General features: G+C 58.2%; 1 protein-coding gene and 1 long non-coding RNA gene across 5 annotated transcripts; one reads left to right on the top strand and one right to left on the bottom strand.

Moving 5' to 3' along the window:
• Window positions 1-11,039: 11,039 nt before the first annotated feature.
• On the bottom strand, window positions 11,040-16,406 carry IRX2 (iroquois homeobox 2). 2 transcript variants are annotated; one of them, XM_036226095.1, is made up of 5 exons: window positions 15,898-16,406; window positions 14,173-14,575; window positions 13,158-13,865; window positions 12,382-12,456; window positions 11,040-11,767 (listed from the first exon to the last, which is right to left on the bottom strand). In XM_036226095.1, exons 1-4 carry the CDS (start codon window positions 16,141-16,143, stop codon window positions 12,404-12,406), a joined length of 1,410 nt encoding a protein of 469 aa, XP_036081988.1. In that variant the 5' UTR covers window positions 16,144-16,406; the 3' UTR covers window positions 11,040-11,767; window positions 12,382-12,403. The 2 variants fall into 2 exon arrangements, with proteins under 2 accessions (XP_036081988.1, XP_036081989.1); XM_036226096.1 differs by lacking the exon at window positions 15,898-16,406 and adding an exon at window positions 15,066-15,863 and having other exon boundaries at window positions 11,040-12,456.
• A 983-nt stretch (window positions 16,407-17,389) lies between these two features.
• Window positions 17,390-20,127, top strand: LOC107498895. 3 transcript variants are annotated; one of them, XR_004952563.1, is made up of 3 exons: window positions 17,390-17,511; window positions 18,011-18,090; window positions 19,644-20,127. It is a non-coding gene; the product is annotated as an uncharacterized LOC107498895 (long non-coding RNA). The 3 variants fall into 3 exon arrangements; XR_004952565.1 differs by lacking the exon at window positions 19,644-20,127 and adding an exon at window positions 18,507-19,257; XR_004952564.1 differs by lacking the exon at window positions 19,644-20,127 and adding an exon at window positions 18,412-19,257.
• The last annotated feature ends 447 nt before the right edge of the window (window positions 20,128-20,574 follow it).

Raw genomic sequence — 20,574 nt, 5'->3', positions numbered from 1 at the left:
CGCTGTGCCGTCACGTCGCCCGCCAGGCCTCCGCGGCTTGCACGACGCCCGAGGGAGACGCGCCGCACGAGGCGCCGGGCGGCTCGTCCGCTCCGCAGCGGCCAGCCCCGCCGTTCCCGCAGCATCTTAGCAGGAAGCCCCGCCCCGCGCCATCCCACGGAGACGCCGTCCCTCCTCCAAGATACAGAGCGACCTTCCCGCCTTCGCCCAGGTCACCGGGATCAAGCCGGGCACCACCCACACGGGGCGTGTGTGTTTACAGGAGCGGACCTCGTTTGGGTCTGAGACGCCGGGACGCGGCAAACGACAAATGGCTATGCCCATCTGTCATGTGACCACCGGGCTGAATTAACACCCTCCGCAGTCATGGGCAGCTGTCAATCAAGCCTGCAGCCACACACCTCGAGGAAAGGCTCGTGGCCAAAGTGTCACCTCGGTTGCAATGTGTCCACTGTCACCTACTCCTCTGCAGACACGGGAGCCCACGTGTGCTCGCCACGCCGATTTTGCGTCACTACAAACCCAGCAAGTGTCCCTGTCCACGGGGTCCTGACCCCTAGTGGTGGCGGTGGCTTGGACGCTCAGCGTGGGAAACCAGTCCAGCCCCGGAAAAGAAGTGGGAGCCTAGCTTTGGACGCCATGGTCCCTCCTTCCTGCGGTGCGCCGTGAAGGGTGGCCGCAGGCCCACAGCGCAGTCGAGGCTCAGGAGGGTTCCAGTTTGAGGATCGCCACCCGTCACAGGCACCGTTTCTCCTGCTTCTAACGGAACCCGGGGGGCTTTCCGACCTCCCGGCAATGGCCAAGCTAAGCCGCCTCAGCCCCCCCTGTCGCCGGACACCTCCACAGGCAGGACGCCGGTGACCTCTGGAAACCCTCGGCTCTGTCCAGAGTGTGCGGGTCGCCGTATCCCAGGACCACCCCACAGGTGGTGGCACCGATGCTGGCAAGCCCCGTCTCCGTCCCTCCGGGCTGTACCACGTGGCCCCTGCCGGATGCCCACGGCAGGCTCTGTACTTCTCATTCTCTCGGACTTGGTCCACCACCTTTTTCAAAACGACCAGCGCCTGGGTCCGCGCCAGACCACCGGACCCTGACCCTCTCCCCAGGTGTCTCTGATGCGATCCCGACTTAAGGACCATTGGATGAAGACACGAAGTCACTTAATGTGGAATGCAAAGGCCATGAGGTAGGTGGCTGTCGTGAAACCCACGTTGCATTAAAGTGGCCGTTTTTGTTTTTATGTTTTTAATGTTTTTTCTCCTCAATAAAATAATGTTTAAGTTGCAACTTTTGTCTGGATTATTATTTTGTCAGATTTGGAATCTAGCCAGTGTGATTTCGTTTAGCCTTAATTGAGTGCCACGAATTTCAATGTGGCTCAACGCCTACATCATTGTTCCTCAGCCAACTTCGTACGAGAACCCAGAAACTGCAAATCATGGGCCTCGAAGTAGTCAACATGCAGACAATTCGTTTAAAACAGAGAGCGCCCTCTTTCAAACGCTCAGGACCTTATCCATAGTTATAGTAAAATTGCTTGAAAATAGAATTGCAGACCTGCCCCAAATGAGTGTATGTTATAGCTGTTCACTGAATATACGTAAATATGACTTTAACTCTGATATCGACGCGGAATCAGTCAGTTGACTTACAACCTTCATGCGAATGTTCCAGATAGCACCTCTCCCTCCCCATGCGTCCGTCCCCCTGCGGCTGACAGCCTCGTCCCTCCTCTATCCCCAGGTCTCAGCCTACAACGCTTCTCCAGTTGAACCATCCGCCTGGTGGTAAAACGACTGTTTTTAAATAAAGCGTTTCCTTACGAGACAAGTATGTGATTCGAGAACAGGTTTTCCTGGGAGGAGGGAGCGACAGGAGGGTTTGGAGAGCAGGTCAAACAAAGCAAGAGAGACCTGTCGAAGGGACAGTTGCGGTCCGCGTTTAAAGACCAGGTTCGCCCACTGCCCGTCCTGCCACAGGGTGATGCCACTCCAGGGCCCCTTGCACCCCGACTCTGTCCACGAACACGCACGAAATCCAGGTGTGTGAATTCCACCGCTCACGCTCCCCTGCTCCACGCCCTACGTGAGAAATAGTTTCACTTGACAAACGTTTTCTGATGTGTCATCAACATTAGGGTTGCTAGATTTAGCACATACAAATAAAGGATGCCCCGTTACAGTTGAATTTCAGAAACCAACAGCAGTTTTAGAGCAAGCATGTCCTAAACGCTCTACGGGGTGCACTTACACTACAGAGGTATCCATGGTTAATTTAAAAGTTCAAACGTCCCTAGATGTGTATCTTATCCAGTATGTTTACACGTTCACGTCTGCATATACACATTGGTGCGTCCACCGCATTGTGTTTTTGCTGCACTATTTATTCATGGGATCTAGCCTTTGTCTCAGATGTCGAAGAGACACCTTGAAGTCAGGAAGAGGTCGATTTTTGTGCCATATAAAATCAAACATCACGACACTGTGCATTTGTCTAAACCCAAGGAATGTGAAACAAAAGAATGAACCCTAATGTCAGCTGTAGACTTGAGTCACTGGCGATGGGTCGATGCCGGGTCATGGGCTCTCCGGATGGGCCACACTGGCACAGGTGGAGGTGAGCTGGGGAGCTGGGCGAGGATGTGTGGGAGCTCTCTGGGCTTGCTCTAACTGCTCTAAACTATAAAGTCTGCTTAAAAAGTCAAACATGTAAGATGCACATGAGCAAATACTTGGTTTTTCTGTGTGATATGAGCAGCAAATGTGTGAGCAGAGAATTCGGCTGCCAGGAGCCTTGGCGGTCAGGCCCCTGGTAACAGGTGCCGCTGCGGAGTCAGCGGTGCTTGGTCATCGCCAGAGATGAGGTCTCAGAACTCAGAAGCCCTGACTGCCACGAGGGGAGCCCCGGAGTATGGCTGTTGACCAAGAGCTGTGGACCTCCGAAGGAGAAGTTCGCGCCAGGCTCTCTGCATCTGCCCCTTCCGCCTCGAGGGCGTGGCTGGGGTCTCCCTCCGCGCCTTGGACTGGGACTAGCTGAACCTGCCCTGTTGCCCACCCAGGCCGCACCCACTGGTGTTCAACCCCTGGTGTCCTTGAACCCACCTTCTCAGTTTTGCCTCCAAGGCCCCCACACCTGGCATTTAATCTCCTCAGGAGCGTTTTGGGGGTGCTGCGGCCACCACATGCGGTAGAGCAGAAGGGCGCTCGGCAGGGGTGATGGCGCCTGCCCTTTAGCACGCCTTAGTGAGCGCCTCAGCTCGGAGGGCGGGACCCAAGTCCCCCACCAACACCGTCTCTCTGTGGGGTTCCTTAGGCCTCTCCCTGTCTGGATATAGTAAAACAATGCAGCTTTATTTTTTAAGTAAGTTTTTATTTAAAATTTTGATATTTATAAATTATAATGTTATTTGCTTTTAAATTTTTATAGATAACTTAGACCATTTTAGAAGAAATAATATTGTCTGGAAAACAAAAAAACAAGTTGGCTGTTTTTATTTCTTACTTGTGGTTTACTGAACAGTTTCCGTGAAATACGTTTAAGGTACACGTGAAGACCATTGCATTTTAATTTTTGAATCATTGTCAGTAGAACACAAATTATATAAAAATCTTGATTGCTACGAGATAAGTGATTCTGCTGAAAAGAAGAAAAAAAATTGATGGGATAATGTTATTTATGAAGTCTGCTGTCTTTATGACAAATCTGAACGTCGCCGCCCGGGACGGAGCGCGCATGCGCACGGGAGTCGTGAGGTCGCGCTCATCTGGTGACGACGTCACGCAAATCGCGCTCTTCCCACATGGTGTGATTTCCATCGTAGGAGGTGTATTTTCCAAGGTAGAAGGATAAAGCATATTATATTGAGCAGTTATTAAGATGATTTCAACATGTTCGCTATTCAGACACACAGTGTGGCCTTCATCTGTCCTCTTGGCTAGGCCTCCAATGGACATATCTGGGCCTTGGGCCGCTGGGAGCTTGGTGAGTGAACCAACCTGGGTAGAGGGCAGTGATGCCTGGCCGCCCAACCCAACGAGAAGTCCTCTGGCAGAGCCTGCTGGGCAGGAGGAGGTGGGCTTTGGGGGGAGGGCCCCTTGGGACACTCAGAGAGCCACACCAGGACAGACTCAAGTGCTGCCCCTCCCCCCATCCAGGTCGTGGAGGTCGCCCTCATGCCTCCCCCAGTCTGGGGCTCCCTGCCCAACAGCACCCGCCTTCAGCGTGACCAGATGGCTGCTTCGCAGGACCAGTGTGCAGAGGCGGGGTTGGGGCCGAGCTGGCCACGCAGAGCTCATACTCCATCCCACATGAGACGCACTCCGGGGGACGATTGCGCCGGAGGCCCAGCACCCTGCCCCCAGCTGCCCGCACCTGCGAAGGGGCCAGGCCTCTTAACACCTGGACACGCAGGACGATCACTGGTCGTCTACCAGTGGCTTTCTCTAACTCTAAGCCACAGGCCAGGCGTGGCCCTGACCACGAGCCGCGCCCCTGCAGCCAGCCTTCCTGAGGACCGTGCTTGGTTGACTGGTGCTCCTGGGTGACCCTGGTGTGGCTCTGTCTCCTGCAGGTTGGCACTATCTTCACTCCAAGCGCAGCTCTACCCAGCACGTCCCTTATACAAGTCCAGCCCCACCGGAATGTCCAGCCAACTGCAACAGGGTGAGGCCAGCCTCCTGCCACCCCACCCCAGACCGCCCCTCCTGGCACAGGCCTGTCCACAGCCCTTCCAGGGACTGGGTTAGAATCCCAGGCCACCACCCCCGCGAGCACTTTCTCTGTGAGCAGAGTGTCACATAATGATCCCAGAACAAGGTGTTTTCCGCTGCTGGAGCCAGAAAGAATGAAGCTGGGTAGGCCTGGGCTTCCTGTGGGTGGGCAAGGAGCCCGATCCCCCCTCCCCACTTGGGCCCCGGGACTCTGGCCTCCAGGCCTTGGGGGCTGGTCCCAGGTCACCTCTCTGTCTCCCATCTCCTCATCTAACTGTAGGGACTTCCGGGGTCCGGTCCAGTTTCCCAAGGTATGAGACAGCGAGGAAAAGGGGGCCGAGGTCCCCTTAAGGCCACAGCTTCCCCCATCAACAACCCAAAAAGTTTCAAGGCACACCAACTCCCCCATCTGACCCTCGCCTGCCCCCAGCCCCTCCCAGGGCCTCCACAGAGGGACGCCCTTCCTGCCTGTGGGAGGTAGTGGCTGCTGGGGTCCCAACTCTGCGCCACCAGCTCCCAGCACTCGAGTCAAAGCCTCCAGGGGCCGCCAGAGGACCCGGGCGCCAGAAAGGAAGGGTGGGGTGGGGCTGGGTTGGAGAACAGCTTGACACTGTGGCGGGTCCTGCGGAGCTGTCGCAGCATGGAACCCAGGAGACCTGGAGAGCTCGCAGGCGCCCCCATCCGGGCGGTGGACTCCACTGCGTCCATGTGTTGGCTCGGTCACCACCTCCAGGCAGCCCCCCAACCAGTTCCTTAGAAGGAGCTGGGGATAGGGGCAGGGGAGCAGGAGACAGCGCTGAGCCGAGGGAGCCGGGAGTAGGGCCAGGACGGGGTCACCTGCGCGGAGCCCGGGGCGGCAGTGGGGGGCGTCCAGAGCGGGGCGTCCTGCAGAAACTGCCAGGTCATCGTTCCATCCTGCAGGCTGGTCAGCGGTGGGAGCTTGGGGACCAGCGAACACCCCCCCCCCACGTCCCGTCGAAGGGATGGAGGCCGCATCAGAGGCGGCCGCGGGTTGAGCGGGCTCAGTCTCCAGCGGGAGACCGGAGATCCGGCTCTGCCCTCTGCCCCGCGCCCCGCACCGGGCGGCCCGCGCCGCTTGACCTGCCGCTGCTCCGCGCAGCCGCCCCAGGCCGGGTCGCTCGCTGCCTCTAGGGCTCCGATGCGACCAGGGAAGCGCACGCGTGGCGGCGCTGCTCTGGGGAGCGCGGGCCAGAAGTGGGTCTGGGGGTTTCCGCTGAGGGGCGTCCCCAGCAGGGCGTGGAAGACAGTTCCCTGCAGAAGCGGTGGCCGCTCGGCCGCAGCAAAGCACGCGCGCTCGGGCCGACCCTGGAGGGGCGTCGCGCGCCGCCGCCTCCCGCTCGCGCGCCTTCGCGGGGCCGCCGGCTGTCAGAGGCGCGGGCCGCAGCGGCGACAACCGCGGGCTCCGTCCGCCGCCTCCCGGGCCGCCGCCGCCGCCCCGCTCCGCGCTCCTCCGGCACCGATCGGCCGCCCGCGCCTCCCGGGCCCCCTATCTGTCCCCAGCTAACCTGCTAACTCACCTCCCAACCGTTCAGGGCCCAGGACGCCCCCACCCCGCGCCCCGGGGCAGCAGGTGGGATGAGGGCGCCCGCGCTGGGCGAAGGCGCCGCGCCCTCGCGCCCCTGAGCCAGGCCGCTGCTCCGCCTCTCGGCCTGAACACAGGGCCCCCCCACCCCCAGCTCACCTCTCCCCCATGAGCAGATGTCGCGGGGTAAACGTCTGCTTTGGCCTTTCTCTTGATCTCGGAGGGGGACGCAGGAACTGCGCCACCGTCCTGGGCCTCGGACCCGCGCGGCTGCGAGCTGTCGCCGCAGCCCCGCTAACTTTGATCAGCCTTATTAATTCCAGCCGCGCTCTATTTGTTTGTTATTTCCCCCTTTCCTCTGGAAACATTATTTATGGTGTGGGGTGGGGGAGGGCAAAAGGTGCCCTGTGGTACCGCGGAGGCAGGAGAGCTCTTGTGAGAACGCGTCGGTGACTGCGTTTTCCCCAAAGGTCACCCCAAGGGAGGGGGCGACGGGCCTGGTCTTCCATTCATTACTCCAGAGCATTAACTAATTACCGGATCAGAGAAATGAAAAAATAAATATTCCTTAAAATAACCAAAGGTAATTATAACCCCGTTGTTGACACTAATGATTAATAATTGATCAGGAGTTACATACAATAAATTGTCAATTTATCTCCCCACGAAAACGTGACTGCTTGTGCAGCCTTGTGATTGTGTCTGCCTCTGGGTGTTGCCACCGCGGTGTGTGCCTGGGTCGCTTCTTTAAGAAAATTAGATTTGTATTCAGTTCCATATAGGACAAAGTAACTTTGGGAAACCTTTATATATAAAAAAAACTTTTCCTTATTATCTTGGATCCAGACTTATTAAACAAACAAAAACATTCTTCCTCTTTCCTTGTACCTGGGATTGCAAAGAACAGACGACAGAGATTTCATAACTCACTCCGCTCCCTCGCATGACGGTATGGTCCTCCCTCGTAATGTCTTCCATGTCTATCTTTCTTAGAAAGAGAGGGGACGCTCTGCCCTCAGGAGGGGGAACACAAGCCTGTTCCGTGCGCAGAGTGGGGGCTGAGGGTGCCAGCCAGACACCCGTCTGCAGGAGATGCAGATGTAGGAGCAGAGTGAAGCGTGCAAATGGGGTGTTTGCACCGCAAAGCTGGGGGGAGAAGTTTCTTCGTGCTGGCCCGCCGCTGGCTGAGGTCCAAGCACAAGTCACCGAACGCCACCAGCTCCCCAGCGTTCCAGCCGGACCAGAGCGAAGGCCCAGCCTGTGCTTTCATTATGGCCAACAGAAACTGATCATCAGCAACTGGAAAATTATATTGTCATAGATCGCTTCTCCTTATAATAAGCCTTTAAAATATCTGTAGGGATTTGTCACTTACATAAAGGTTTGAAAATACATCAAAGGGACATGTCCCCTTGGCAATTTGTAGAAATTCAAATGGTGTTTATCATGATACCCACATACCACAGAGGGTCGTGTATTGTCCCCGAGGACTGCCTCTCGGGTTAACACGTTTCCAAAGTGTTAAAAAAAAAATTTTTTTTGGTAAAAGTAATTAAAAACATATATTTAATAGATCTCCTTATCCTTAATTTGTGGTTAAAATAAATGTTTTTTTTCCGTGAGGTTTTCAATGCACTGGGTAACGAAAGAAAAATATGCGGTGGGAGATCAGGCAAAGGGTTACTTCGAGGAGGCTTCCTAAATATGCGGCGTGTTATTTAAACTTGGGAAGGGTCGTCTTTGACTGAAAAGGGATATCAGTTTAGAATGATTTTTTCAAACTGTCTTCTGTTTACCTCGACCTAGCAGTGGGAGTTTAGGACGCATTTATTCTTTAACGTTTAAAAACAAAAGGTCAACTTTGCTTTTAGCCTCCTTAATAGAAAGTTCAAAGCAATTTTAAATGACCCTAAAATGCACGCGGGGTTCGCGCGCGCGTCGCTCCTGAGTTTTTCCCAGCGGCGCGCACCTTGCCGGCCACAGACCGCTGATAAACGCCCGCAGAGGGCAGTCCGGGCCGACCGGCCTCTGTCCCCTCCCGAGAGAGCTCCGGCGGGCGCCCCCGCCACCCCAGGCTGCGCCCTCCGCTCCGCCCTCCTGCCTCGCATCAGACAAAGGTGGATGGAGTTCTTTTCAAGTTTCAAAGGCAGTGGCTGGGCAGCTTTGCAGAAACAATAACTCTTTTATTGGGAACAAATGTTGACATTTGACGGGCGCGGGAGGCAGCGGCCGCCGGGCAAGTGCTCCCGGTGCGCTGGGCAGCGCCCGGCCCCGGGGCCCACCTGAGATTAAAGCGCGAATTCCGATAAATGAGCCCTAATGAAGCCCGGGCCGCGGAGGGCAGAGGGGCGGCGGGCCGGGAGCGCGCCCGGGCCTGCCCCAGCCGCGCGGCCCTGGGCGCCCCGTGTCCCCGCCTCCGCGGACAAGTGCACGCGGCCGTCGTGGCCAGCGACTTAATTTTTGATGAAGTAGATTGTAAAGCAACAATAAAAACCCGACCCCATTGACTTCTTTCCCCAACGAAGGATAAAGCCCTCCTTCCTCCTTCATCTTAAAGTACAATCTGCGCCGAGAACAGCCCATAAATCACTCTGCGTTTCTTTAAAAAGATCCCTCTAAACACCTGCAGGGTTTATGTTCTTAGCGTTCACTTAAAAAATCAAGTTCTCCAGAAAGAAAGCCAGGTCAGGAGGCAGGGCGGGTGAGTTCTGGAAGTCTTTGATAATTTGTTGAGCATATAAACATCACAGAGGATGCGATAGCCTGGGCTCATCTCCCGAGCTGCTGTGAGCTTTCACCCAGTGAAAGGTGCACGCTGCCGGAGAGGGGGACCGTGTGGGGCGTGTGCCTGCGCGGCCTGTATCACATGCCCAGGTAACACAATCTCCTGTCCCAGAGGGAGGTGGCTTTCATCCAGGCTTCGGTTTCTGACATGTGCACAGAGATCAATTTTTGCTTGGGCTTTCTACTCGCGTATTCCACGTTTGAAGAGATGAAGTGTCTTTAGTGCTGTATCTTAATTAGGGAGTGTGGGATTTCAGCGTTTCATTTGTTAAATATTGTTAACTCTCATCCTCTTCACTAAAGTCTTCAAAATACTCAATTTATAATATTACACATAACAGAGATATCGCTGCCGTGTGCGGTGCATTCCCTGCTGGTTTACGAAATGTGGCTAATATGAATAAAAGCCAACTGCTTAACGCCTTCACACTGCAACCTAAAATGCTATCTGCAGGGGAAAAAATCATTACCTTCGCAGAAATTCTATGAGTTTTTTTTTGTCTAAAATCTAAAACAAGCCAGAGCGCTGCCCGCTCCCTTTTACTTGCACTGGCTGGCGTTTGTTTCCTCCCAGACGCCGCCGCAGCGTCCAGGCTGCCGGGTGCACAGCCTTCTCGGTCCCGAGAGAGCTCGGCTCCAAATGTTTCCGTGTCTATTATCAGAGGAGGCAGGAAGAAGAGGAAAATGGTTTTCCACCCGAAGATTCACTTTACGTCTGACCTCCAAACGCTTATTTACTCAAAACCAACAAAAGGCCTAAGCAGTCACAGAAAACCGAAACCTTTTCTGCCTGAAACCACAAACGCCCCCTCCCGCACCCCCCCGCCAACACACACTGGCCTGGCTCCCTGTCCAGTTCACAGCCCCCTGGCTTTGCCTCAAGTCCCTAAGATTACTTTGAAATACCCTTTCTAACAAGACCCCAGCAAGAGGCCACTAATTTCTACGGCACAAAAAGCCACTGGAGGGAGATGCGTTTGTCAACATCAACTGGTCCAGCGATTTCCCACCCTCAGACGCGCTGGCCTATCGGAGCTGGCAGATGTTTAGACAAGATTTTATAAATTGTTCAATATCAGCCCATAATGAACCCCAACTGACCATTCCAAAGCAGCTAAAAGCATCCGGGACGTCCCCCGCTGGGATGCAATAATGTACTCATGCTGCAGTATTATTAATCATGGAATAAAATAGATGAACCTCTTGAAAAATAAGTGTATGATTGATTAAAGGGCAATCTGAGAAGCCATTATTCTTGTTTTATAACCGTAAGTTATATTCACTCAATTTATCTTTGGAGAGGAAATAAATGATTGTTCATTTCTTTTCTGAAATTATATTATATGGATATCCATATAATTTTGCTGAAAATTAAAGTGACAGGTTTGCTGCTTTTATGATACTAATCAAAGGAAAGATGTTACTTGACTACAAATTCTAGACTTGTCCTATAATTAGATAGTGAGTAACACAATAACGAGGCCGTAGGCTCAGGGTGTTTAAACTTTTCTTTTCCCCCAGGGTGCGGGCCACCAAGAGGAAAATAAATCTTCTCCTCCCAGATTTTCCCCTGGTGTTTAATGTGAGTTATAGGGAAAGGAGAGTTAAGAAGTCATTCAATAAATCTGAATCGTCTATGCCAATTTGGATAATTCAGGCTTTAAAATAAGCACTTACTTCTATCAGTAATTTATGGTGTGTGTGTGTGTGTGTGTGTGTGTGTGTGTGTGTGTGTGTGTGTAGGGGATCACTCTATTACCCACGTTATCGCAATTTTCCAGTTTACTGAGGAGCTTCGGTAAGACAGCACCAGAAATAAATATTAAATGGACCCTAACGCAGAGGGGTGTCAGGTCATTTTATTTTCCCAAGTTTTAAAAAATTTACACTGACAAGTAATATGCATACTTATAGCATGAGATTTGGATTTTCTTGCCACACATATGCGGATAAATGATCTGAGACACGCCCGTCCCCCTACTGTGCGTTTCTCTTCCATCTGCTTTTTTTTTTTTTATGAGCCAACAGAGGGAGATTATTTTACACATTTTCATTAAAAAGCCTGAGGTCAGGTCATCTGGGGTAGGGACTCTCTACCCAAATCTGTCATCTCAGAAAAAGGCGCCCCAAATACCATGTGGTTGTAGTCTAGTCTGCTTTTATTTACAATTTAAGATATAAATTAGTAAAGAATTATTGTTAAACAACCAACAAAGATTGTATAACCAGCAATGTTCAAATAAAAACCAGGCAGAATTTATTTACAAAAAGTTTAGATTCCATTGCAATACAACTTGCATAAATTACTAGAAGCTTTATATCATTATAAAAATAAATATCAAATTTGTTTCCACTTCTTAAGTACTCAAGTTCTTCAATCACGTTTTGTTTCTACTGTGTACATCTTTTACAAATAAATTTTACAGTAAATCCTATCACACCTACAGACTATATATACCGTGGCAATGAAGAGATCAATTCAAGATATCCTGAGAAAAAAGATTGTTTTCAAAAGTCACACATACATTGGGGAAGCTACACTATGCCAACAAATTCACATCTATCCAACACCAGTCCGTTCCGTTAGTCTGCGGCTGACAGTGTTCGTGGCTCCGTTAAGTGGCACAAGACGCGGTCGGGGGGAGAGCGGCTTTTTCTATCTGTTTATTTATGAACTTGGGAAGAGAGAATGGCCTGCCGACTTTTTTTCCAAAGCAATTGTGACACCTACCTGCGGACCAAGGAAAAAACCAAATCCTTCAGTTCCACACCAACATCAAAACATTATAAAAGGGAGTCGGAATGCACTGGCTCTGCCTCTTTCCCGCATCTGAGGCATGTGATTAGTCATTTTGTCTAGTTGTAAAACTGATATATATATATATATTTTAAACTATTGCTATGAGCCTGGCAAACTGCAGGGTCCTATCTAGGCCACCTGGACACAGGGGACGCCTGGGAACAGACCATGCTTCTCGTCTCTCAGTCTCACTCTACGGACACCGCCCAGAGAGCCTCTGACACCCGCGTTTCAGGAGCGGCCGCTCACGAAGCTGATGCCTGTGCCGTGTCCAGCGCACGGCACACGCGTCCCCGGACTGAGAAGCCAGCATGCACGTACTCCTCCGCGGAAGGAGCGAGCGATTCTTCGAAGAAGGACTTAAGCAAAAGGGAGGGCTCTATACAAGAGGAGACATCGCTGCTACTTAAAGGAAAAAGGGTGGAGAGGATGGCAAGGCCCTGTCCGCGGACCCCACAACGAGGAGCGAGCAGCTGGGGCAGCGCGTTGCAGGGCAGCTGGTGGAGGGAGGCTCCCGGGCCGGGCCGAAGGCCGGGCCCACTTACTTGCATTGCTGTGCAGGCCCCTCTATAGGTAGGGCTGGACGCCCGCACCGACCGCCGTGCAGCCCTCAATGGCATCTGTCACGGGAGGGGGCAGTTAGTCAGGACCCGCCCCGCAGCCCCCAGCCCGCGCCCAGGCGCCGGCTCCCTGCGCAGGGGCGCACAGGGAGCCTGGCTCTCCCACGGCTGCCTGACACAGATTCCGGCCACACCGCCTCCCTTTTTCCTTCCTCCTTGAGCTCCTTCCACAGGTCTCGCCTCCAGCCTCAACTACGGGCGAAGGAGGCGACACAGAGGCAGGAGGGAGAGGGGAAGGCGCTGGGTCTCTGTTCCGAAGGACCGAGGCCTCCGGGGCCAGCGGGCTGGGCTTCCCTCGCCAAGGGCGGGAGCGCAGAGCCGGCCGAGGCTGTGGACGCTCCGAGCCGAAGGTGGGTCAGCAGCGACAGACTGCGACCTGCGTTTTGTCACGGTGTGTGTTTGCCAACACTGAAACAGCCTGACGGCGGTGGCGATGGCAGGAATAATGAGTCGAACGCCAGGGAAACGCTACCGGGGCAGGTCGCCTTGCCCTGGCCCCGAACCCCCGCGCTCCCCACCCCCTCACTCCTAACTTTCAGTCTAGCGTGGGCCACTCTGCCTTTCTCCGCGTCTCCTGGAAGTGACAAAGGTCTCCCTGCGGATCCACGGGCTCCCCCGCCCGTTCCCCGGAGAGCCGGGAGCCCTGACCGACCAGCCCCGCCGCCGTCCCTGCCCGAGGACCCGCGGCCGCAGCAGCCTACCTTTCTTGGGCTCGTAGCCGCCGCCCGGGGGCCGGTAGTGGGGCTCGAGCGGGTGCGCGCCCGCCTTGCCCGCGTCGCTGGCCGCCTTGGGCGCGGCGTGCAGCGCCTCTCCGGGGCCCGCGGCCGCCGCGTTGTACCGCAGGAGTCCCTGGCCCTGCAGCGCCGCGTTCAAGTTCCCGTAGTTTGTGTAGTTGCCGTAGAAGGGCGACGTGTAGTAGAGGTGGCGGCCGAGCAGCGGTGACGCGGAGTAGGGCGAGCCGCCCGGCGGCGCCCCGGTGGAGGCGGGCGCGGCGGCCGCGGGCAGGCCCGGCGGCGCGCAGCCCGGGCCCAGGCTCGGCTGCTTGAGGTCCGACGTGGCGATCTCGGCCAGAGACCACAGCTTGGGCTTGCTGGCGGGCTGCGGCGCGCCCGGCGACGTCCGACTGCCCAGGGGTGTCTTGCCGCCGCTGCGCGGCGCGGCCTCGGGCGGGGGGCTCAGCAGCGGCGCCTCCACGCCAGTGAGCGGGGACGAGGTGACGGCCTTGGGTGGCGCCAGGTCCCGCTCGCCCTCCTCGTCCTCGTCCTCGTCGTCCTCCAGGTCCTCGTACTTGTCCTTGCACTCGGAGCCCGACTCGCACAAGGGGTCCCCGGCCCGGCACGGCAGCTTCTCCCCGTCGGACTCGGCGGAGCACGAGTGATCCGTGAGCGAGTCGACGTGCAGGCTGATCCCTGCAGAGGCGCGGGCACCGTGTGGCGCGTGGGACTGCGCGGGCGCCCGCGGCCCCTCCGCCCCGCGGCCAGGCGCACCAGCCCCCGGGCTCCTGCCCGCCGCCCAGCCGCAGCCACCGCCTCGAGGGAGCGCGGCTTCCCGGGGGAAGCGACCCTGCAGTCGCCCGGGCCGCGCGCTGCCGGCCGGCGGGGTTCCAGGCTGGAACCTGGCTGTCGCTGCTGGCCGTTAGCGTTCCCCGCCCTCAGCGCTGTGCCCCGCCTGGGGAGAAACCTCCGCGCGCCTCGCGCCAGCCGCGGCCCTGCTCACCTTCGTCCTCCGCAGAAGTCTCGGTGCCCTCCTGCGCCTTCCCGGGGCTCTCCTTGCTCCTAGCCGCGTCGCCCTCGTCCTCATCCTCGTCCTCGCTTTTGTTCCTCGGGGCCCACGTCATCTTGTTCTCCTTCTTGAGGCGCCGGCGCGCGTTGGCGAACCAGGTGGAGACCTGCGTGAGGGTCATCTTGGTGATGATGGCCAGCATGATCTTCTCGCCCTTGGTGGGGTAGGGGTTCTTGCGGTGCTCGTTGAGCCAGGCCTTGAGCGTGGCGGTGGCATCCCGCGTGGCGTTCTTGCGGTACGCCGGGTCGTTGAGCTGGTACGGGTAGGCCGCGCCGCCGTACGGGTGATAGCTGAGGGCGCCCGTCATCCCGGTGGCGTGCGCGTCGTAGGGCGCGCCCTGGAACCGAGGAGAGCCTGGTGAGTGGGGTGCCCGAGGCCCCGGCAGGCAACAGCCCCAAAGCGACCCCTCGGCCCGCCCGCCGCCGCCTTTCCCACGGCGAGTCTCCCGCGTAGGGCCGCGCTTCCCGCTGCGGCGGAGCAGAAAAAAACGCAGCGGGCTTTTTTTTTTTTTTTTTAACGCCAGCTGTTGATCACCAAAAGCGCCGCAGTTTTATTCTGGAATTGTTTAACTATTTCACTTTCCTAAAATGACATCTTTCCCCCCAAGTCCTGAGCCGCGGGTACAAACGCGCGGGAACACCCGGGCACACAGAGGCCCCCAGGTAGTTTCTTGATATCTAAATTTCTCCGGGTTCGCAGGCGCTGCGGCCTCCCCCCTCTCCCCCGACCCCGCCCTTATATGGTTAAAAAACCACTCGGAGCCCCCGCTCGGCTATTCACAGCTCCAAAGCTCAGCAAATCCAATTTGCAACTCAGAAGCCAGTCACCGTTTCGAATTCTTCAAATGCGCCGTAATTAGCATTTTAATTCAGCCTTTAACGTTTAAATTCGAGGCCTTCGCAGCCCTCGCCAAGGCCCCAGCCACCAGGTCGTTGCCCAGGGATCCCGCCGAGGGCGGGCGGTGCCGACAGCCCCCGGTGCGGCCTCAATCACCCCAACCGCGCTCCGCCTTCGCCGCCGCCGCCCGCCCGGCCGAGGTCCGGGGAGCAGGAGCTGCCTGCTCCGGCTTCACAGGGGACCCAGGCGGCACTGGCGGGACACAGGCCCGCCCACAGGCTTTGAGAGAGCGCGGCCTGTGGGACAGGTTAAGACCCTGATCACGGCGGACTGGGCGGCCCCGAAGACGCCGGCAGATGCCTCGCTCCCTCCCCCAACCCGGTGACCCTAAGCCCCGCAAGTAACTGCCAAGCGCCTGGCAGCCGCCCGGAGGTCCCCGTGGCGCCGACCCTCGAGCCCCGAAACAACAGAAGCGAGCCCTGGGCCCGCTCTGGACCCCTCGCCAAGCTTCGGGGCGTGAACGAAGGACAGAGCGCGACAGATCGCGACCCCAGAGGAGTCCCACTTTTTGGATCTTTGGGAAATTTACTCCGAGAGCCGAGGGGAAGCGGCGCGTAGCGCAGGTTCCGCCAGGGTCTCGGGGCCGTGACCGGCCGGCCGCGCTGCCTCTCATCCGGCCACTTGTCCCGCCACCGGCGCGGCGGCCCGAGTTGGAGACTCGGAGCCGCCGCCCGCGGCCCGTCCCCTACGGCCCCCTCTCTCTGGTCCCCGGGCCTCGTTCCTCCCGCGCCCTCATCAGGGTCCTGCCCGCCCGCGCGTTACCATGTAGGACGGGAAGCCCGCGGCGGCGGCGGCGTCGGCCGAGTACTGCAGCGGGCTGCCGAAGCCGGTGGCCGCCTGCGCCGTGAAGGCCGCCGAGCCGGGGTAAGGGCTGAACGCGGAGCCCGACGCCGAGCGCGCCAGCTCCTCGCTGCGCGGCGCCGCCAGAGCCGACGCGCCGTACGCGGGGCACGAGTAGAGCGCCAGCGAGCCGGGCGCCTGGTACAGGTAGCCCTGGGGGTAGGACATGGTGGGCGCGGGGCCCGCGTCACGCCGAGCAACGGGCAGGGCGCGCGGCGCCCTCCATCCACGCCCGGCCCGGGCGCGGCGCGACGGCGGGCGCGGGGGCCGCGGGCCGAGGCAGGCCGGCCCGCACACTAGCCCGGGCGGCCCGGGGGCCGGGGGAGCGGCGGGGCTGCGGCGGCGGCGGCGGCGGTGGCGGCGGCGGCGCGGAGCCGGTGGGCGCAGCCGCGCGCCAGGCCGGCGGTCGGGGTTTGGGGGAGTCTGGAGTCGGGAGTGAGGAGTTGAGGAAGGAGCGCTCGAGTTTCCGAGGGACATTGGAACGCGGAGCTGTCCGTCACCCGCTCATCTGCATATTCGGGCGCCCGCCCCCTCCCCGGCTCCGCCCGCTCCAGCTGCCGGGCTGCGACCGGGGGAGGAGCAGGGAGCCAGGAGGGGTGGGCGGAGGAGGGGAGGGCGGGGGAGAGGGAGGCGGGAGCCAGGGAGGAAGGAAGAGGGAGGGACGCGCAGGCTTTTGTGGCGCAGTCGCCTCTCGCGCGGCTCCGGCCCGCGGCCCGCGGCCCCGCGGTCTGGCCGGGCCGAGCAGCGCGCACCCCCTCCCACTCTCACGTACTCGTCTCCCCCACCCCCACCGAGCCTAGCCGCCACCCCCATCCCCGCCCCCAATCTGGCCGCCGCACCCCAATCCAGCCGCTGCCCCGCCCCCCAGCTCGGCCCGGGAGGACCAGCCAGAGGCCGCTTGCAGTCGGGCCGGGCTGGTCCACTCGGGGGACAGACAGACCAAGCCCCCTCTTCCTCGGTAACAGGCTGGCCTAGGAGACTGCGCGCCGACCCCGGTGTCCCCACCGGCACCTGGGGGGGGGGGTGGCGGGGTGAGGGGTGTTGCTCTGGCGGCCGGGTCCTCCCGGGGGCGGCGTGCGCGGCTCTCACTTCCACCATCCTCGATCTACTGTCTCACAGTGAGAGATGCCACACGAGCCCTCGCGTCTGGTCGCCTGCCCCGCGCCATGCAGAGCGTTCCCGCGGGACCCGGATCCGGGGCGTCTTCGCTGTGAGCTGCCACGAGGGCCCTGAGGTGAGCCTTGTGCCCCAGAGTCCGGGACGGAGCCCCGGTCCCCGGCGTTGGTAGCACCGACCGCTCCTGGACATGTTTTAGCACTCTCTGCCAGAGCTTCCCCTCTGCCCCTGAAGCGATTTATTTTGTTTTAGTAAGTTGACTCCTCTTTCGCATTTGCGTTGTAAAATACTCAGGGGGATGACAGTCGCTGGACAGACAGACTGCCTCTGGCACGACGTGAAGCCCCGCTGTCACTCAGGAATGGCCTCGAAAGCAAAGGGCTGGTGGCCAGGGCGCAGTCGGAACCGCAGGTAGCCCAGGTAACACGCAGCTCGGCCGATGCCTCGCGGGGCCTAGGGGAGAGATGCTTAGTAACGGACCCAACACCTGAACATCCCCACTCTCCATCCCTCCCCCACGGAGTCGGGCGGAAGAGGGGGGGGATCGCAGACCCAGCCCTCTCAGGGGACCTGCAGGGGGTCTGGTGTGAGCGGGCCAGGTGGGGGCGCCCAACAGGTGCCTATGCCTCCGAGGCGGTCTCCCGTCGGTGACCTGCAGGTGAACAATGCCTTAGGTGGCAGCTGAGGCCTGCAGCTCCCTCTCCCTCCCCCCCCCCGCACTTCCCCTTTCCCCGTACCCCTCTCGCCTCCACCCCCAGCCCTGTGGGCTCTGAAGCTCGCGGAACAGCCTTATTTATCCAGTTTCCGTAGGCGGCGAGAGATGCCGCGAGGCTGCAGCGCTGGGTCCCGAGGCTCGAGCTGCTGCCCGGTCACATGCGGACCTTCAAGGCTCAGTCGGGATGCATCTGTCTTCCCCCAGGTCTGAGGCAAGCAGCTGCAGATCGCAGTGCTGGGCATGCGAAGAACCGTCCTCCGTGGCCTGGAGGCCTGTCGCTCAGGGTAGGTGCAGTCCCGTGGCTCACGCTAGCTGTCTGGCCCAGCCAGCCCCCAAACCGCTCATCCTTCACCAGGCCTCCCACTCGGGGGCCCCCGTTTCCCCGCCCACCACTCTTCCTGCAAACCGCAGCCCTGCACCCCCCCAACCACCAACCTTCACATCACCCCCAAGCAGACCTACCCCCCCCTCCACACACACACACACCACTTCCCACTCTCTCTGGGCCACTGTGGGGACCCAGCAGGGGGTTCCTACAATGCTTCGACCTCAAGCGGGACCTCTGGATTCAGTGCAGGGCTGATATTTTAAATCAATTCTTGTAGAGTGAAAAAGGAAAAAGATAAAGAGAGAGGGAGAGAGGCCCCGGAGCCCCATGGAGCATGCCAGCGACAGGGTCTATGACATTTTGGTCTTCCAGGAGGGAATTCGTCCCGAAAGAAGCCGTGGATGCCTGGCACACACTTGGATCACAAACATAGACAGCACCTGATCAGACCTCAGCATTCTGGTTCACTTCCAATTAAATAGTTTAAGTGAAAAAAATCAGGTCTAATTTTTATCTCCAAGGAGGACTGGCCTCCGCAATTTCCATTTCTGAAGACCAGTTCCTGCTGTGCTCTCATTAGCATTTGGGGCGCGCACCCTCCCCCCTCCTTCCCCCATCCCCTGCCTGATCTCTGCCAGGGGCAGAAAAGAAAACAGTGAATTATTACCAAAACATCCCCAGTTTGGAGCAGGAGCTTATGCTCTGAATACACTCGATTTTGACATCAATTAAGTACCTAACCAGACAGGTGCACGTGACTTTGGAGGGTCTCCCAGTGCCCAGGGTGCATCTCCAGAAACGTGGCCCGCTCTCCCTCCCTCTTTGCTCAGCGCTGCTGATTCCAAAGGCGGCGTCTTCCTGAGTGTATTTCCCCCCCAGCAATTACACTCCTCCACTGAAATCTAAATTTTCCATACTGCTGCCTGCTACTAATAAAAACCGTCTACCTTGCACTATTAAACAGTCGAATCGCACTACATGCCGTTTTTATTGGTAGTGACTGTAGCAAATTAAAATGCCTACGCAGAGACATTGAAACTTACGCTCTGCATTGTTACTGGAATCTATAACTCCGTTTCGCTTTAAAGCTCCCTGATTTTTAAAAATCACTTTTCTTAGATGAAAGTTGGCTTGGTCTTCTTTTAAAAAAAAATAATAAATCGACGAAACATGCGGCGAGTGTCGAGGCCGACTGGGCGCGCGGCCGCCTGCAGGGGTGGCCTGGGTTCGCTCGCAGCGCGGCTCGGGTCGCCGCGGGGAGCGTCGCGCGGGCGCGGAGGGGCGCGCAGGCGGGCGGAGCGCCGGGGACTTGGCTTCTGCTTCTTTTCAGTTGCCGTCCGAGCCGGAATGGAGGGGAAGGGGCAGGCGCGCGGGCCAAAGCGAGCCACTGCCACAGCGCGGCCACTGGCGGCGACCGCGTGAGATTCCCGGCGGGCCCGCCCCCTCCCCTACGTGTGCATTAAGAAAAGGAGTCCAACACCGGCACATTTTTGTTTCTTGTCCCAACAGTGGCCGCTGCGCTTCGAGCAAGTCAGCGTGGACGTGCGCGTTTCAACGAGCCTGGCTTCCTGCAAGGCCAGGCGCCGCGAGACGCTGCGAACGCAGGCGCCGCGCGCCCGGCTGTCGCCGCCCGGAGCCCCGGAGCCGCGCGGGCCCGAAGTCCTGCGCGCTGCCGGCGAGGGGCGCTGTGGCCCGCGGCCGCGGCCTCGTCTCTGCAGCGGTGGCCCCGGCGCCGCCACCGGCCGCGGACGGGCGGCGGGCACCCGGCCCTGGCGCGACCTACCCTGCCCACGTCGTTTAAATCGGGGAAGAAGGAGAATTATACCAGGTCATTTCAGTGAAACCTCCGAACACGACCTTTTTCTCACCGTGTCTTATTACCCTGGCCTAGGCCGGGATTTCTAAGAGCCCGGTGGGAAAGTATCTGCCATTTTGGGGGTGTGTAATGCTTTTGTCAATTAAGATTAAATGTACACAGTCGACATGGGTTCACATGAGGCGACGTTTAGAAGGCGAGTCGTTTCAGTGTATCAGTGCCGTGTGCCCATTGCTTTCCCAGTGATGGGTCCCTCCTGCGCCAGGACCTCCCGGGCGATGGTGGCGATGGTGGCGAGAGCGGCAGCAGCCGGGAGGGAGAGAGGCGCGGCCCCGCAATTTCCTTTATTTTCTTCTTCTTCTTCTTCTTTTTTTTTTTTTGAAAACAGAAACACGTCATTATTAACTGTACACAATTTAAGTCAAAATCAAACGTGCGTATCTTTCGAGCGTGGCTTCGCTCTCAGCCCGCACTCCGCCTCTCATAGGGGTTCGGATGCAGCGGCGTCTTAGGGTCTCAAACTCGTGGCTGGACAACACGGTGCAGGGGGGACCCCGCAGAGGCCGCAGGATCCCTGGGCTCCTGGCCTGGAATCTTGGGTGGGATTTTCAAACAGGCCAGAAG

This window comes from Rousettus aegyptiacus, unplaced genomic scaffold (assembly GCF_014176215.1).
Source record: "Rousettus aegyptiacus isolate mRouAeg1 unplaced genomic scaffold, mRouAeg1.p scaffold_m13_p_8, whole genome shotgun sequence".
Lineage (NCBI taxonomy): Eukaryota > Metazoa > Chordata > Mammalia > Chiroptera > Pteropodidae > Rousettus > Rousettus aegyptiacus.
This window is presented reverse-complemented; position numbering and strand designations above follow the sequence as displayed.

Excerpts from the sequence above, each read along its gene's own strand:
- IRX2 (XM_036226095.1), bottom strand. The coding sequence starts at position 16,143 with ATGTCCTACCCCCAGGGCTACCTGTACCAGGCGCCCGGCTCGCTGGCG. Across the intron at positions 13,866-14,172 it reads GACTTCTGCGGAGGACGAAG|GGATCAGCCTGCACGTCGAC; the intron begins GTGAGCAGGGCC and ends GCGCCTCTGCAG. Across the intron at positions 12,457-13,157 it reads CGGCTACGAGCCCAAGAAAG|ATGCCATTGAGGGCTGCACG; the intron begins GTAGGCTGCTGC and ends CTCCCGTGACAG.